Genomic DNA, 18,548 nt, shown 5'->3' on the forward strand with positions numbered 1-18,548 from the left:
GCCAGTATCTAACCGGTAGGTGGCAGCAACACAACAGAAGTCAAACAGAGCAGATGATGATTTAGCATTTCTATAGCCCATCACAGTTGGCAGGACCTTTGCAATCAGCATTAGCAGTTTTGCCACTGAAGCTTGAAACCATTAAGCTTTATACTCCCCATTTGATGTGGTTAAAAGAGAGGGGAGGGAATTGGCGGCAGGTTTTTGCCAGCAAGTGGAAAGGTTTGTGCATCAGCAAGAAAGGCTTCCCTGCAGCTTCTTCTCTGGACCCTCCCAAACCAGGACTGCTCTGGGGTGTGTGGGTCCTCACGAGAACCTGGCCTGCTCTGCTCACTGCAGCAGGTCTCTGGGCTGGCTTTGGCTCGTCTGGTGTTTGCTGCCTTTTGATACACTCCTTTCTCCAGCCTCTTTAAAAGCATAATAGATTGTTCTCCTGTGATTATTACCATCCCTCCATCTCCACACCGTGAGTTTTCATTTGAGGGTGTGGGACATTCCTCTTACCTTCTTAACAGATGCTGAGGCAAATCTGGAAATCATAAATGAATCTCACAAAAACACCAAGGCCTCCTCTCAGTGCTGTGTTTAGCTCCCCATGTTCTACTCGATGCCTCCAGCAGGGAAACCATGCGGAAGCTTGACAACTAAACAGTGTTCCATCTTAGACCAGTCCTGCCACTTTCTTGGCCACAACGAGCTGCTGGTTCCTTTTCCAACATTAGCCCCAGTGACCCCCACCTTGTCCCTTGACTTGCAGGATCCCATCCTGTTCTCTGGGAGCCTGAGGATGAATCTAGACCCTTTCAACAACTACTCAGATGAGGAGATTTGGAAGGCCTTGGAGCTGGCTCACCTCAAATCCTTTGTGGCTGGCCTGCAACTTGGCTTGTCCCACGAAGTGACAGAGGGTGGTGACAACCTGAGGTAATGGTTCAAAACCCTCTTCCCCCACAGGCCGTGGAGGAGGCGAGACCACTCCTCTCATTACTCATGCAACATGGTGCCTGGGCATCAAAGAATTTTCACTCCCAGGTCTAATTCCCACTTAATGCTTAAAACGAACCCACTGTGAAGATTAAAATAGATGTGAATGTGCTTCAAAACTCTTGAAAACCTTTGTTGGTCAACAAACCCTTACAAGACACTACAAACGTGAGCTTACAGATCCCATGTAGTGAGGTTCTCAGCTGCACTCTGCCATCAGGCTGGAAACCATCCCCGTGCCTGGTCCAGCCCCAGAAACTCTGATTTCATTGGTCTGAGGCAGTGACTGGACAGGGGCGTTCCAAAGGATCCCCAGGGGGTTGTATAGGCACCCCAGTTTGAGAAGCCCTGATCTAAGGGACATGTGGGTGATGGAGGTGTGGTCTGCAGGGTCCTTGGGCAATGCTGAAACACCATAAACTAGCACAAAGACTCAGCCCTTTTCAACTTTTCAAAGCATTTCTACATACGTTAACACTTCACGCTTCCTGTCGGTTAACAAGTTGACTTGGCATTTTCTATACAACAATCTGTTTTTTCCCTCCATACACTGAAGGTCAGCTCTCAGCCAAAGCTGGTGGCTCAGGGGCGGTCTCACTGCAGCCCTGGGTGCCTTCAGTAATGGGCAGGGCAAGGACCATTAGCAGTTGGAGCTCAGAGAAGGAGGGAGGGCTCGGTAACTCAAATTAATGGACCAGCTGCTCTGGCTTCACCTGGGAACTCGGGCTTTAGTCGTACTATTTGGAATCCGCACTTTAGCAAGAGTCCTGGGTGATTTCTGTGCACATTATAGCACGAGAAGCCCTGCCTAGAAGGGTGATTCTTAAGTAGGCTGCACATAGAATCACTCAGGATACTTAAAATGTCCCAGTGCCCAGGCTGTACCCTAGACTGGTTGAATCAGGGCCCTGGGTGATTTCAGCGGGTAGCCCCAGGGATCACTTGTGAGCCTTGGTAGAGAACATCAGCAGGTTTGTTTTCCCTCAGCAACAGACCTAGGAACTAGCAGGACCGAAGTAGGTCTTTAGGACTATTAAACAGGCCATTCAGGCATTCAGGCAGTAAGTAAGTACATACTGAGCACCACTGGAGCTACAGAGGGACATGCTGCAGACACTCTCGTGACCTCCCCACACTTAACAGCGTGATGGGGAAAGACCCGGCTTGTGCGCCATTAAATGCTGCAGGTGTGGGGCCATGTGGGGTGCTCAGGCAGGATAATACAGGGGCCTTGACCCGTCTGCTTTCTAAGAACAAAACCCCTGTCCGTGCTGGGAGACACTTACGTGGCATTACCAGTGCCTTGATTTCAGACCTCATTTGGGAGTGCTGAAACTTCAAATTCTCTGATCAGAGTTTGGAGAGCAATCAGCTTGGGGAGAGAGCCAGCAGCTGAAAGGCAAGTTGACGCCTCGGCAACAGCCTGTTACTGTGAACGAGCCAGGCAGGAGCTGGCTACGAGTTAGTTAGGTAAATAGTTTTGCAGCGTCTCTGCTCTTACATTACAGAGAAGAACTGGAAGTTCATCTTGGGTGACTTCTCATCTCCTGCAGAAATTCTCTTATGGAGAATTATAGAACTTTAGTCTAGCCACCCCTGTTTGATATGTTCCCTAACGGCCACAGCAGGAAAGAGCAATTAGCGAATTCCCGAATATTTCCTCCACATCACTTCCCAAAGCTTCTTTATGTAAGAGGGCCAGCGTTCATTATTGGCTTTTAGCAAATTAAAGCTATTTGCATTTTACAGACATATTCGAATTCCACATACATTGCATCTCACACCAAGACATCACGTTCATTAGATAGCTACTATCTCTAATCAAGGCAGAAGGCCTCGCACAAATAATCAGCCTTGAGACTATAATCACACATTAAAATACCTAATGGATTTGCTAAGGCCACTAAGAAGTGCCACTGGGCATCCGTGTGTGCTGTCACTCCATACTAATGGTGTCAAGCCAGATATTGCTGAAGTGAACTTGGTGGCATCCATCTTATTTTGAAACTTGATGGTGTACTGAGATATCATTGTAGCCAAATGCAAAGCACTATTCCTGGGCTAGTGTTTTCCAACCTGGTTAAACAAAAATGTCCTGGGGTGCTTATTCACAGTGCATGTTCCTAGCTCCTCCCCATTCTGACTGAGTAGAGTGAATACTTAATATGAATTTCTAAATTAACCTGTGGTGGGTTTTCCAAGTAATTGAGAAAGTCTGGAAAACATTACTCTCTGCAACAATGAACAGCTGGTGGAAGAGGCGAAGGCATTCTAAAGGGGAATTCAGGAGTGAGTTTTGAAAGCCTGATCTGGAACAAGAAATCTGCCCCCTACTCCCCATCCCAGCTCATTCCTTGGTCCCTAGGGGCTAATGCTTGGTTTCTCCCATTGGCTGCAGCATAGGGCAGAGGCAGCTGCTGTGCCTGGCCAGGGCTCTGCTTCGGAAATCCAAGATTCTGATCATGGATGAGGCCACTGCTGCAGTGGATATAGAGACCGATCAGCTCATCCAGACGACCATCCAAAATGAGTTCTCTCACTGTACAACTATCACCATTGCCCACAGGCTGCACACCATCATGGACAGTGACAAGTGAGTGGGGGGACAGCGCTTCATAGGCACACAACTTAGTCCTTTTGTTGACGTTAATAGCACCTGCCGTGAGATACCTTATAGTGGAAGGTTTAACCACCATCATTGTACTGACGAAGAAACAGAGGCTGAGAGATCTCAATTTGCCCAAAATTATACATCAAGCTAATGAAAGCCAACAGGCTTGTCATGAGGGTAAAATGGGAACCTATGTGTAACTCTTAACCAAGTACGGGAGGTGGAGGCCAAGACACGAGTGGTAGATAGTGAGCCACAGACCTTCCCAGCTAAACGGGGCCTCAGCTGCTCCCCCTGTAAGCGGAGCTTTCTGTTCCTTCAAACTCTGTCAGATTATATTCACAATGGGGGTAACAACAGTAATCTTGAAACTAGTGAGAACAGGCTCCTTTTTTAACCAGTATATCCTTAAACAATGTGTATCCTTAAAAAAAAAAAAACTTATGTAAATGGACTCAGATTGCATATATTCTTAAACCGGTCTTCTGTTCAGTATTCCATGTGGATCTGTGCTGATGCAGGTAGCTGTGGTTCATTCATTCTCACTGCTTAGTAGCCTGGTATGAATGAACATAGTCCTGGTTTTCCTTATAAATGCCAGGATATGAGATTTTGCTTTCTTGTTTCAGGGTAATGGTCCTAGACCAAGGAAAGATTGTGGAGTACGGCAACCCCGAAGAACTGCTGAAAAACCCTGGCCCCTTTTATTCGATGGCCCAAGAAGCTGGCATTGAAAATACAAACAGCAGCACAGCATTCTGACAGCAAGTCCCACGGGGTAGAGAAGGGCTATTAGGATCATTGCTTATTTAATTTTATTTTTTGTGAAATATACAAAAGTATGCATAAAACGTACGTTTTAAAGAAGGATCACTAGTGCATACCCATGTCCCCACCTCTTGAGATTTTTTTAAAAAATGAGGATTACTAGCTATATCAGAAACCTGATGATTTCACTTTGATCAAACCTCCTTGCTACCTACCCACCCTGCCAGAGAGAAACACCACCCTGTATTTTGTGATAAATTATTCCTTTGCTTTTCGTTTTAATTCTACCACTTTGTATGTATCCTTAAACTGTTTTTTAAACTCATGCAGTGTGGCCTGACTCATCCTGCGAGTATTCTTTTATGACTTGCTTCTTTTATACAGTATTGTAGTTGGGATTCATCCACGTTGATGCACGTAAGGAGGCCGGTTCACTCTTACTGCTCTGTGGTACAGCGGTGTGTGAATACACCACAGTTATCCATTTTATGTTGGTCAGCAGTAGGATTATTTCCAAGTCTTTTCTCTCTTTTTTTCCTGTTATGAACAATACTGCTATGAACATTCTGGTATATAACTCCTAAGATATTCGTGTAAGAGTTTCCTTAGGGTTTAATGTAGGAATAGGGGGTATGCATGTGTTTAAATGCATAGAGTAGGTAATACCAATTTAAGACATTTTTGTCAATCTGATAAGTATGATAAGAGGGGGAAAGGAGTATACAGTACTTTTTAAGTAAAATGAGCATAAAAGAATTTTAGGAAGAAAAATTACTTAGGACTACTTTGGTTCTCACTGAATTAAAAAAAAATAGGCTAATATAGAGCTCCTTTCTTCAACTCTTAACAGTCATGGACTTGGCTGACATGTTGGTAATCTCTTGAATGGACAGTCATCTTGGTCCTCACTATGACAGCCATCAGGCTATTCTGCCTGATAGCTGCAGTCACTGATTTCAGATCCACTTGTCCTGTGGATAATGGGCTCTGTCAGAGCAGCAGTCTTTGGAACATTTATTTGCTGCTCAAGCCCATGGCCACTTCTTCCTCACTGGGGAACAAAGGTGGTGTCCATCTGTAAAGACTGTTGAGTTGTCTTCTGGTTACACCTCCGAGAACAGATGCCTCTCCTGGTACTTGGTACTAACACCCTTGCCTGCTGGCTCCTTTGCAGGTTTGCATCCATCAGCAGGTAAACTGTGAACTGGCTTGTCAGGGTTTACATTCTGGCATCATAAAGATGCCTCCTAGTTCCAGAAATATCTGCGAGGCTGATACATTTATTAGTTCCAATCTGTAAACCAATTCCACCTTGGCTAGCCTTTCATTTTCCTCTATCAAAATGGCTAATTTTTCCCTGCATACTTTGCTTCAACATTAATGTTGGACAGAATCCTTTTGTTTTAGCAGGACCTAGAGTTAGGGGTATGATATAAGGGCCAAATCTGGCCTGCTGTTTTTATAAATAAAGTTTTATTGAAACACAACTATGTTCATTTGTTTCTGCATTATCTATATCTGCCTTTGTATTACAATGGCAGAGTTGAGGAGTTGTGACAGACTGTATGGCCTGAAATACCTATTTACCATCTGGCCTTTTATGGGTAAGGTTTGCTGATTCCTGCTCCAGAATCAACAGTGTGGTCTGGACTGGATCATATTCCCATTCTCAGAAATGCCTCAAAAATGTCCTGTGGCTCCCTACCTGTGGTAGCTAGAACAATGGTCCCTAAAGATGTCCATGTCTGAATCCTCAAAACCTTGAGGATTTATCTTACATGGCAAAAGGGACTTTGTAGATTTTGATTAAGGCTACTGAGATGGGGAGATTATCCATGTGGGCCCAGTAATTACAAGGATCCTTCTAAGAGTCAGGAGGGCAGGTGTTGGAATGAAGATAATGAGATGACAGAAACGGACCTTTGAACATGCTAGCCTGCTAGCTTTGAAGATGGAGGAAGGGGCCACAAGCCAAGGAATACAGGCAGCTACAGAAGTTGGAAAAGGCAAGGAAACAGATTCTCCCCTGGAGCCTCCATAAGGAACCAGCCATACCGACCTTGACTTTAGCCCAGAGATTGATTTTGAACTTCTGATCCCCAGAACCATAAGATAATAAATGTGTTGTTTTAGGCTACTAAATTATTGGTTTGTTAAAGCAGCAGTGGGAAACTAATACAACACCATAAGCCCAAGTAGCTCTGATAAAACTACCCATAGTCTCCAACTAAAGTCAGTTTAAGAACTCATTGACCTTCACTGAACCCCACTGTAGCATGAGTTTGTAGAGGATTATGTCATCTTTTAAGCCCAGCTGTAAGTGGGTTTCAGTGCTCATGGCTGTCACCCCTTCTACCAAATTGCAAAGATCTTATTCAGCTTAATCCTATTTGGAGGTAATCTTTGGATCTCACCTGAGAGACTGCTGGAAGTTCCTTTGTTCAAATGAATCATGGTGATTCTGACGGCAGGTGGCGGCCATGACAGATCTGGAAGCTTTCACTCTTATCTGCTCTGATCCTGGACCTGGGGAATAGTTGCCATGGGAAAGGATTAGAGCTTGACTCCTCTCAAAGTCCCGGGGATGCCTAGGCACAGCAGTGCACAGGCAGTGCCTGTGACATGGCTCTGCTGAGTCTGCAGACCCCCTGGTCTGCTGCTGAATCCCACCCACCTGCCTGCTCCCCCAAAGTGTTCCTGAACAAAGGCATGGCTGCTGCCCTAACCAGAGCGCTCGCTCCCACCACCGCACCACTACTTACCTCTGGGAAAGCACTGCTCCTTCAGGGTCACCTCTGAGCGGTGTTAAGGAAGATACCCCTATGTAGCTTGCAAAGTCTGCAATTTGTTGTGGAAAACTTCCTTACTGATACATGCAAAACACTCGTGCTGATCATTACTCACATTAATCACAGTGGCCTGGGTGAAACGAAGCAGCACAGACTAGAGACTGGAGATGATCATCCCTGTTCTGGCCTGAATGTCTGCCACACCTCGCCCAGGTGAAACGGTAAAAACTTCGACATGACGTACTAATAGATGGGAGAGTTTGGAATCCTGAGTTGTGTGTAGTGACTAGAGAGGATTTAGAAATTAAGTATATGATGCTCAAGGTTTCCTGGTCCTCAGCCCTAAGGTTCTAGAACTGAAAACACAACTCACAGCATAACTGTGTTCTTTTAGAGCCTGTCTGTATCCCTGACCCTGAAACAAAACGCACACAGAGTTCCAGCTTCACAATTACAATAGGGTGACACAAAATTCTATCTTTATTAAAACCATGTACTTTCAGAGCTCACAGTTCACAGAAGTTTGTAGGATCATCTTATTTGTTCTCACAATAATCTTAAGGGAGGCCCGAAATCTACACGTTTCAGATGAGGACAGGGTCCCACCACCACTCCCTGTTCTCCAAGGACACTTGCAAAGAAAGCACCACTGACTACTTCCAGGCAGGAAAGGGAGAAAATTCATGACAGGAAGCAAGCAGGCAAACCGGATTTGGAAATTTTCTTCAATAACATTTTCTTCTGTTTGTGTCTGAAACATCTGACCCCTCCTCCTTCCTTGGTTTTTGTAACAGGAGTTCCGACAGTAGAAAGTTCTATTAAAAAAAAAGAATTGCCTGTACAGGTGCTTCTCAAATTGAACAGGCACACAAATCAGCTGGGGACCTTGACTCAGCAGGCCTGGGATGAGGTCTGCATTCCCAGCGAGCTCCCAGGTGCTAGAGATGGACTGAAGCCCACACTTGAAGAAGCAAGACCTAGCAGAGATCGAGTGTCTAAAACAAAACTTTTTCTCATAAACCTGCTCCCACCCCAACGGTCTCCCCTTTGTCAGTGATTCCATCATTTCTTCAACTTCCTGTTCTTCATAGGATGTTGCTGCTTTCCCATTCTGAAGCAATCTTAGGTCCAAATCAGTTATCTTCTTCCTAATTAGATTTCCTGGCCTTTGATCCAGCTTCCCTCCAAATCATTCTGCTACCATTTAATTTTCCTAAAACAGGCAATCCACCCAAGAACCCACAGAAGTCTCTTATTAGCTGACTCATCAGATCTAAGTCCCTTGCCTCGGACCTCGAGGTGCTCCAATTTGTTTGCTGTGTGCCAGGCAATGTTCTAGCACTCTCCACGTAGGAACTCACTCCCTCCTCACCACACCCCCATGAAGCAGATGGTAGTATTTTCTGTTACTTTACATGAGGAAGCCAAGGCATGGGTTAGGCAAGTTGCCAAGGTCACAAAGCTCTTAAGTGTTTGAAGCCAGACAGTCTGGCTCCACAACAAGGTGGAAAGACTGAGCCTGAGGCCCAGGTTTAAATTCAGGATCCATCGAAAACTTGATGTCAGACTTGGGCAAGTAATGTCACTGGACCCCATCATTCTGGTTCATAAAATGAAACAATAGCTTCGCTGGCCTATAAGCTTCTTTCCCATTCTGCCTATTAACCCACGTTTTCTATTCCTTCATATTAGCAGGCACTTGCTTCACTGTCCCCCACACTGTCCTCAGTGCCACCTCCGCCAGTGCTCCTGCTGCTCCTCCCCCTGTGTTCCTGCTGCTCCTCCCCCTCCCACACTGAGCTGGGTGAGCTGCTGTGTGGCCTTGCTACTTCATCACTAGTGCATCAGTTTCCACATCTGTACTGGAAAGAAAATACTTACCTCTTAGAGTTTCCAGCTCTTCTGTTCTGCTAGGATTTTATCGTAGGAAATGGCTTAAAATGAAGAGGTCTGCAGCACGGGCGTATTTTGAGTAGGCAGTGATTCTGCTGAAATCGTATTTGACAAAGTGAATTCTGAAACTGAATTTTTTCAGTTAACCACTCTGATCTCCTGGAATCTGAGCATCCCTGAATTGTCAAGAAGGTACCTCCAGAAACCAGAGAAGGGGGTTCAGGCTAAACATGGAGGGAAATCAAGAAAACATACTCAGGGCCCTTAGAAATGCTTTTATTTATAAAATAACTACTTAAATATAAACATCTCTAGATATAAACACTATTCACAAGAGACTTGCATTGCTGCTTTCTGACCGACCATCAGACTAAGGGGGCCAAGGAGTCCACAGCTGTCTCCAATTTCATCAGGACTTTAAGGCAAAGGTGCATTTGGAGGAGCAAGGGCTGTAAGGCTGTTCTTAATTCCCGTTCTTAAAAAACAAAATTCGCGGCTTTCTGCTCCAAAGTAGGCTTCCCATCCAGGGAAAACCTTAAGAATAAGAGCTCTGCTCAAATAGCAACTTTAGGCGGAGAGTCTGAGCGTGAGGATTAGCAAACATCTTCTTGAGGTGGAGGGAGGTTCAATCAGGCACTTTAGAATCTGTCTGGCGTAGACCAGGGTCTCGGAAGCATGGGGGCTGGTGAAAAAGAAAATGCATATTTCCAAGCCTAGGACAAGCTACTTCTGGGACTGCTTATCCTAGTCAAATAAGACACACGTGTTTTGTTTTCTGCATCTGCGGACAGTAGTGTGCTTGGATGAAGGAGAGGCACCCAGTCTCCCACCAGGCTGGACTGGCTTCAGTCCACTGCAGGAGGAATCCTTTTAGTGGAATGGCAGGAGCTCTGATCCTGTTCTAGGAAAATCTATCAGTTACTGGGCTGCAGGAGAAGCAGCGGAGGGCAGGAGACATTGTCACGCACGGACTGTATAAAGTGGAGATGTCTGCCATGACAGCACCTAATGGGAAGACAACCTTTCAGATGAAGGTTCAAGGTTCTATTTTCAGAGAAAGAAAGCAGCTGAATTTTGCATAAACAATCTGGAAATTCAGTGAAATAAACAAGAAAAAGATCACAGATGGTAGTTTTTTAGAGACTTTCAGAAAGTCTCTAGTGTGTGTGAATGTGTCCCAGACACTGGGATTTTTGAAACACCAGATGTGGTACAATCTCAACTAACTCCTTGCCACATGTGGAGGCACAGCCTAAAAGGGCTCTCAGAGAATTCTCTTCATCTGAGTTGGTTTCTGGATAGTTGGTCGTGGAGTATGGAGCCACCCCAACTCAGTGTGGTACAACCGACGCCAGCATCTCCTAATGCTAGAGCGCAGCCTCGGGCAAACACGGGACGCTGGTCTTCCGACTGGAAACATCTCATTTCCAAAGGCTGACCCCAGGACTTGCCTCTTCTTTCACGGTCACTGAATCACTCGCAAGCCCCAGGGTCCATTTCAAATTCTAGAAATTCTAGCGAGCATCAAGGTTGACAACCCAATCAAGGAGAACAAGACTCATCTTGTGTCCAACAGTGCCGTGGCTAAGCAATGCAGGCAGGGCCTGTGTCTCCGGAGCAGGTGCCCTCTTGGTGGACACCAGAACCCTTCTGCAGATGCAAGCGAAGGCAGCAAGGTTGAGTGGGAGGCAGAACAAGTTCAGGTGTACTCAGTCTTGCGAATATAATTGGATGGGACATAGCCCTTCTTCCCATTAACTTCGGCTAACCACCATTCTGTATTTCCTGTGACATCTTTAAACTCCAGAATCTTGAGTCTCTGATTGGCTGACACACTCAGCTCATTTGGGTTCCTTGCCTTGAAGGTATAGACAGCAAAATAGACCTGTGTGAGGGAGAGAAAGTTAGGAAATAGAAAACTGCTTAGAGCAGGGCTGTTTGACAGAACCTCCTACAGTGATGGGGATGGTCTATATCTGCACCATCCAACGAGGCAACCCCTAGCCACACGTGGCCACTGAGCACTTGAAATATGGCTAGTGTAATGAAAAACTTAATTTCTAATTTTGTCTAATTAACTAAATGTAAATAGCTACATATGGTTGCTGGCAACCATAATAGGGCAGATTCAAAGAAAACCAAAATTCATTTTTACTCTTTCAGAGTTGCCTTAAAGAGTAGAAGGAGAAATCTTCAGTCAGTATGGAAGATGGATGAGACATGAGGATGCCCTTCCATACCCCAAACATAGAAACTCTGAATTTACAAAGCTTACAAACAAAATCAAAAAAACAACTAACCTCAAAGCAAGAAAGGATGATCTCTAGGTGCCCACAGCAAAGCTGTCATGCAAAGTGAAGGTGGTATTCAGTGATCAGAAGCAGCCATGAGGCCCAGAGAGGCATGGGGATGAATACACAGCCGAGGGCTGGGGGTTTAAAACCTGCTCAGGGACTGGAGCTGATGAGGCTAGACCTGGGCTCCTTGCCCCTTAAAGGTGTCTGGAAAAACTGCCCACTGGAGGGTCCAGAGCTGGGACGTGCGTCCTGGGCTGTGGGTAGTAAGAGTTACCTGAGAGAACCAGGCATGCACTATGCTCGCCTGCAGGACTGAGGGGAGTCTGAGCTGAGAAACTACCATGAAAACCGGTCTCTGGGAACCCAAAGCTTGGCAGAGGGAAATGCCTCCATGGCCCAGGACACAATCAAGTCTCTCAATAAAGGCAACCACACACAGGAGGCGAGCTCACAGTCACACCTGGAGACTCACTGCCGTAAGTGAGCAAAGACAACAGGAGTGGGCCCAGGGATTCCGCAGCTGTGGATGTGAAAGTGGCCTTAAAATATGTAGGTTTAAAATGTTTAAGATAGAAAGACACAAACAGGCCATTATAAAAAGAATAGGAAAAGCTGAAAACAGCTAGAATTTTATTTCTGAATTTTAGAAATAAACATATAGTGACCTGAATAAAATAATAAGTAGAAGGTTAAACAGCAGACTTTATGCAACAGAAGAATCGGTGCAGTGCAAGAGTGGAAAGAGCTTCACAGTTAAGACCTTGAAAATGCCCCCGCGCCACAGCCGACGGGCCGGGCACCGGCTGTGAGGTCAACAGTGGAAGGTGCCCAGAAGGGGTGCTCACTCGTACAGCAGTGAGATTCTGCGTGTGCCTCCCAGGACTGTCTGGAAGCCCAGCTCCAGGTTCCCCCCAGGCCCGGGCAAGCCTCTGACCGCCTGCTCCTGGGCGGCACGACCTGCACCCACAGAGTGCCTTCTGCCACCTGCTCGGCACCCTAACCGGCAGCACTCACCTGGTTGCCTTCTGCCTCGCTGCTTTCTGGCTCTCCGTTACTGTCCTCCAGAGGCGGGGCCTTTCTTGCACATCCTTTTACGAGGTCTCTACCCTGACCATTTCGCCCTGGCACGGAGTGACCAGCCATTTCTGGATGTCTGTAGTTTCGGGAGCTCCTCAGGGTGGGAGCGGGCTGGTGACAGTCCGCTGAGTCCCAGGGCCGGGGCTGGGAGGGGGAGTCTGGGTCGGAGGGGCACATGGAAGGACTGCTCTCTGAGTTACACATGTTTAAGGATGCGCTCAGAGTTCCTGGGTCAAATTCCTTCAGTGAAGATGCATCTTGAGGCTGTTTCTGGCAAGACCCTGAGCTAAAGGACACGGCCATGCTGCCGGGGTTGAAGGTCAAGGTACCGCCGCTGTTCTGCCGCCGCGGGAATCTGGGGGAGCAGCCGCTGAGCTCCGACTCGGTGGAGGAGTGGCTGCCGACAGAGACGTCGGAGTGGCTGCGGCGAGCATTGTAGGGCCTCAGGAAGGAGCTGTACACGAAGCCCTTGGTGACTGCAGGGAGGAAAACACACATGAAGAGCTTTCTGGGAGAGGGGGACGGCACGGGGCGGCGTTGCAGGGAGAATCAACAGTGAAGAAACTACCGTGAAACTTCACTTATTTTGTGAAGAGACACAAAATAAGATGTGGAGAGACCAACAGGACAGACACTCCATCCCAGGACACCACGTGGTGCAAGAGAACTGCTGGGGCCACCTGCCAGTCCACGCTGGTTACGACCACACAACAGATGAGTGACGAGGGGCCTTGCGGAGAAAAATGACCATATGTCTGAGCACAAGCAGATGAAGAAAACCTAACAAGAGAGCCAGACCTTGGAAACAAAGGCTTAGGGAAGACTTAACTAAGGAGTGTACATGGAGTACGGGAAAAGGGATCTTAAAAACCATCCTCAGTGTGCAGAGCCCCTCAGATAGGCCCCCCTGCCCTCTCTGCACTGCTTACCCAAATCTCCCCCTCTGGTTTAGGACTGCAATGGGAATACTGTGAGAACTGAAGTAGGAGCTGCTTGCGTTAGAATACGCATGGAACACATGTACAACACATGTTCACATCCATAAACTGCCTAAGCTGGAGACAGAGGGCCCTCCGCTAAAACTTTCAAGCACAGATTAGAGATTGAGATCCCTAATCCACAGGAAAAAATCTTATATTAAGAAAGAATTATCTATCAAGGCAGGGTCTTGAGCACATGACCTCCATGAGAGAAGAGCCAAGATCTTCAATGTGCTTCCAGGACCTAAAAAAAGGCCAGCCTGCTTTTGTTCCATCCGCTGGGTGATGGGGAGGAGTCTCCTGGGCAGAAGGCGAGAGCTGGAGGGTCCGAGAGCTGATCCTGATGCTGTGGGCTTCCTGCTACCACTTTACTCACCAGGACTGAGGAGACGGAACCCCGAGATAGGGCGCTCCGCCAGCCTGGATCTCCACTACGTGCTCACTGTCTGGGCCCCACCAGTGCTCTCACCTGCCGTCACCCTGGGGACCCCATCCTTCATCCTTCCTTTCCCACTTGTACTATTTTGGGGTAGGCAGAATGGGGGTTTGGGGAAGGAGAAAGAAAATCCACAAAATGTTTTTAGAGAAATTGAGAAATGTTAAAATTTTAAGTTCTGGTGGTATGAACACAGACGTTCATTACAAAGGCATGATCCTTATCTAAAACACTTGGGGCCAGATGTGTTTGGAACGTGTTTTTGGATTTGGAAAGGAAATCAAATATATTACGTATTTCATGATATCCCCAGAGGGTCTGGGTCAATACCTTGCAGTCAAACCATTACTGTTTCTGTAGCAAAACATGACTATTCACACCAAAGGGGATAAGCAATAATCATAAACAGCCTCACGTCACTTTGTTCAGGTTTTGTCGCCAAATGAATTCAGATCTGGGCAGGTTTTGAGTTCTGAAAAAAAGACTTTTCAGTTCTCAGGGTATTTTGGACTCTGGAATTGTGGAAAAACGATTATGGATCAGTATTATTCTTTGTACTTTTCTTTAAATTCTGTACCACTTCCCCACCCCAACTCCCACCAAAAAAAAAAAATCTGTGAGTTGTTAAAGTCATTCCCTAAATAGTCATGAGGCAAAACTGTTTGTTAGGGGGGAAAACTCAACAAGCAAGCAATGCTTTCTTACAGGTTTTAAATTCACACACTCACAAAACACATCTACAGAACTTAGAAGAGGGCGGCTTATTCTGTGGTTCACTCAGATTTGGATCAAGACAGGACCCATCAGGCAGGATTCACTGCCTGAAATGCTGTAAAACAAGGCAAGATCTTGCAAGGTAAGTAAGGGAGTCTCCTCTGGAATTTCTAAAAAACGAAAACAAAATCAAAGACTGATTTTATCTCAGCAATGACTGGGCAGTGCACTCTCTAGAGATGGAGAGAATTGTTAAGGTTACTTTCTCTTTTAATCGAAGATGCTCACATTTTTTTCTGGCCCAGACAGGATTCAGGACAGCCCAAGTCCCTCTCTCCTCATTTACAGATCTGTCATCCACTGTGCTTACCTCCGTTGTCAATCAGCCAGCGGTTCTGACTGCCCATGGGGTCCTTTTTCTTGATCACGCCCACCAAGTCGCCTTCCAGAAGGGAGACATCCAGGTCCTGAGCAGCGTTGAAGTTCCGCTCTGCTTGAAAGAGTTTTTCAGGGGGATACTTTGCCAGGAGGGAGGCCCGGAGTTCCTCTGTCTGGAGCATATAACTTGGCTGAAAGGCAATACAAGAAATACCATCAACAAAACCCCTTCCCAGCCGTTATCCCAACAGCCATATACAATCCCACACACCGCCAGGCTCTCAGAAGTGGAGGCAGTGATGGCCAGCCGCTTCCTACCCTCATCAGATGTTTTTGTGCCTGAATTAGACCTCGGTAAGAGTCCTCATCTCTTAGGTTTTGGTGCCTTTGTAGCTAGTAAGAAGATTTAACACACCCTTAGTTTTACACCTGTTATTCTGTGACTGAAAAACATGATTAAAGTACCACCTAAAAAATTAAAATAACCAAGACTTTCCCTATCTTGACTTCCCATCTATAAAAAAGAAATAATATTTATAAGAAAAAGCAAAAGTAATAAAAAATTGGATCCCCCTTTAAGATAATGTAAATTAATGTCTATGAGATTGTATGAGGCACAAATGTTGCAAGCAAAGACAAAACAGCAGTCTTTCAGATTATGACCCCATATAATCTGGTGTTTCTTATCCTATTTTTCAGAATATGGAAGAATTGAGTTAAAAAAGAGAATAACTCCAGGTAAAAAGGCAGTCGGCCATTAACTGTCTGGCAGTGTATCAGGTAATCACCTCTTCTAAAACACGATCAAAACTAGGGAGCCTGGCAGAACTAACATCCCCTTAAACCAGTTCCCTTACTTAACTGGTCAAAGTATTAATATCAATGCTTTCTTACTCCTTTTACTGTGTAGCTGAAGATCCAAGAAGGCTTTTCAGAGGGCATTTTGAAGTCAAATCAGTGGGCACACTGGTGATGCCCAGTAACAGTGAGTGAAGGAATGAATGACTGAGCCTATGGTAAACAAGAACTCAATAACCTTTATTCTTTGTTTATTACAAAATATTTAAACTTCTATTAAATTGCTAATCTGTAGAGACAGAGCTGAGTCCATCAATATGAATAACAACAATGACAACAGCTTACTTGAATAGTGGCTGCCATGTGCCAGGTAACATCTAAGTGCTTTACATATTTTAGCTCATTTAAATCTTGTAGCAACTCTGTGATGTAGGTATGACTATTATCTGTGTCTTAGAGACGAGGACACCAAGGCACTGGCTCAAGGACACAGAGTGTCAGCAGTGGGCTCTGAGCCCAGCCGGTCTAAAGCAGAAGCTCACATTAACCACCAGGCCGGCCGGGCGTCTCCAATTCCACTCACCAGGCCCAGGAACGGCTTTCGGGCAGACTGGCGGTCCACAGTTTTCCTCTCGAACGGCCTCCTGGTCGAGGGAAGAGACTCTGGGAAGAAGGTGAAAACCTGGAGCTGCTGCAGGACCCTGCTGTGCTCCTCATGGAAGATGGCGATCAGGTTCCCCTCCCTGCCGGCCACTTTGAGTAACTGGAGTCCACGTACCGGGAGAGCAGAGAGGAAAGAAGGGAACACGCATGAAAGATCCCAGGAATGACAGTCTCCTTAGAGCCAACCAGAAGCTCGCGACCAGCTGCGGATTGCTCAGTGTGAGCTGCCAACTCTGTGGCCCAGGGCCCGCAGGCCAAGCTGCCGGCAACGTCGGGGTAGAGAGAGCCATTTAAGGCCACAGGTTACCGGCACCACTGAGGGATCAGGAATTTCGATTCCTGATGGCCTGGACCTGATGACACAGTTAATCTACCTAGTTTGAAGCTGTCTCCGACAACCTTGCTATGCACTCCCAGGAAAACTCTGGGAGAACTTCAGAGACGACTTCTCCACAGGGAGGGAGGGCCTCACCGAAAGCAGTGGCTTCAGCTGCTCCAGAGCCTGGCGCACGAAGTCGCTGTGGGCCTGGGCGTAGCCATGGACGCAGTTGCTGAACAGGCCCTGCGCGTACTGCTGGAACTTGGGCAGCTCGTCCAGCAGCTGGGCGTTCAGGGCCTCGTAGTTGTTCCGGGCCGACTGCAGCTCCTCCAGCGTCTTCTTGTCCTTCAACTTTTCTGCCCGTTCCGTGCAGTTGTAGAAATCCAGCAGCTTGTCAAAGCGTTTCTGCACCAGCTTGTGGGGCCCTGTGAACATGCTCAGTAGCTGATTCAGGGGAGAGATGACCAGCCGCTCCGTCCTCTCCTTCTGCAGGGACAAGAGAGGCCCAGTACTCAGTGGCCCTATTTGTTATTCCCAAAATACTCTTCAGGCGTATTTTATGTCCTGTACCACCTGCCTGCTTCTACCGCACAAGCTAAACCCATGCAGATCTGACAGAGTTCTGCTTATCGGACAGCACATGTACCTACATATTCCACAACACTTCTCCGTTCATAACTCTTCACCAACTGCTTGCACACACCAAAGAGGGTGCAAAATACGCTAGTCCCAGCCTAGTTCCACAGTTGCTAACAAATGCTGAACTATATACATTAACATGATGTTCGCACTACAACCCAGACACAATGGTCTGTCTGGTATCACTTCTTATGTGTACATGTCTATATGTACCTTGAATTTAACTTAAGATTTGTCACATAAATCTGGGGCACAGAAACTTTCACATACCCATCATACCTCTTCTAATCATAACTACTTTATAATAATCTGTTTTCACTTTTCAAAGGACTTTTCTCTAATTCTTTCTAGAGGGATAGACAGTGGGGGCACGGTACTGACACATAAAGAACATAAATGGGTACTTAGTGGATTACTTTAATAACATGCTACTGTGAGAACACCTGGAAGGTCCCCAAGTGAGCATGTTTTCTTCCACCTCAAGTCATCCAGAGATCTCCAAAAGACTACCCAACCCCACACATTTCATTTGGGATCCAACAATCCCATATACACCCACTTAGAATTCCCTAAGCAATCTGGCCTCTGGTACTTTCTTTATAAAGTAGCGTGTGCCATCTCAAAGATCTACTTGTTAACCTCATAACTATCCCTAAATATTCCTTTTTAAGTTATTACTCCTTTAGTTGTTTTCTCTTGATCAGCTATCAATAGTGATGCCAGATTAAATTTCCTACTTTTCCTTTGTCCACTGAAACTAGGCTGATCACAAGTTATAAAAAATCCATTTGCATATATACAGGTCCTACCCATCCTTTCAGCTGACTGAAGATCATGTTCTGAATATAAAATCTGGATACAAACAGAGCTAGAGGGTACTGGGACTCCTGGTCCATGGAAACTCATCCCCATGGAATTAACTTTTCCACAGGCTGAATGCTGGAACCCCAGGAAGAGGACCAACCCATGAAAATTGGGTTGAAGAAAGAGTCACTTACAAAATTTGTGAAGAGCTGGTCACTGATGTAGCGATGCACCCTCTCGAATTGCTCCAAGTCTCTGTGACCCCTCTCCATGCATACGTCCCACATGCTCACAGCAGCCACCACCTTCACACATGCTGATTCCTGCAGCCATTACAAACAAACACAAGATGAGATGGAACTTTCTAGCCTTCATCATTCATCCTAGATAGCAGTTAA

The 18,548-nt window shown here is 46.3% G+C and overlaps 2 protein-coding genes across 6 annotated transcripts in view; one reads left to right on the plus strand and one right to left on the minus strand.

Moving 5' to 3' along the window:
- ABCC2 (ATP binding cassette subfamily C member 2) overlaps positions 1-5,850 on the plus strand; it is a 56,749-nt gene extending 50,899 nt beyond the window's left edge. For both annotated transcript variants that reach the window (XM_010974424.3, XM_010974425.3), the window contains exons 30-32: positions 758-924; positions 3,383-3,577; positions 4,225-5,850. In XM_010974424.3, the coding sequence (XP_010972726.2) occupies positions 758-924; positions 3,383-3,577; positions 4,225-4,357 (495 nt within the window). In that variant the 3' untranslated portion in view covers positions 4,358-5,850. The remainder of the gene's footprint in view (positions 1-757; positions 925-3,382; positions 3,578-4,224) is intronic.
- Positions 5,851-9,305: 3,455 nt separating this feature from the next.
- DNMBP (dynamin binding protein) overlaps positions 9,306-18,548 on the minus strand; it is a 92,671-nt gene continuing 83,428 nt past the window's right edge. For all 4 annotated transcript variants that reach the window (XM_031461584.2, XM_031461585.2, XM_064488327.1 and 1 more), the window contains 6 exons: positions 18,345-18,473; positions 16,861-17,193; positions 16,309-16,488; positions 14,920-15,118; positions 12,357-12,895; positions 9,306-10,930 (listed from right to left, as the gene is read on the minus strand). In XM_031461584.2, coding sequence (XP_031317444.2) covers positions 10,745-10,930; positions 12,357-12,895; positions 14,920-15,118; positions 16,309-16,488; positions 16,861-17,193; positions 18,345-18,473 — 1,566 coding nt within the window. In that variant the 3' untranslated portion in view covers positions 9,306-10,744. The remainder of the gene's footprint in view (positions 10,931-12,356; positions 12,896-14,919; positions 15,119-16,308; positions 16,489-16,860; positions 17,194-18,344; positions 18,474-18,548) is intronic.

This window comes from Camelus dromedarius, chromosome 8 (assembly GCF_036321535.1).
Source record: "Camelus dromedarius isolate mCamDro1 chromosome 8, mCamDro1.pat, whole genome shotgun sequence".
Taxonomy (NCBI): Eukaryota; Metazoa; Chordata; class Mammalia; order Artiodactyla; family Camelidae; genus Camelus; species Camelus dromedarius.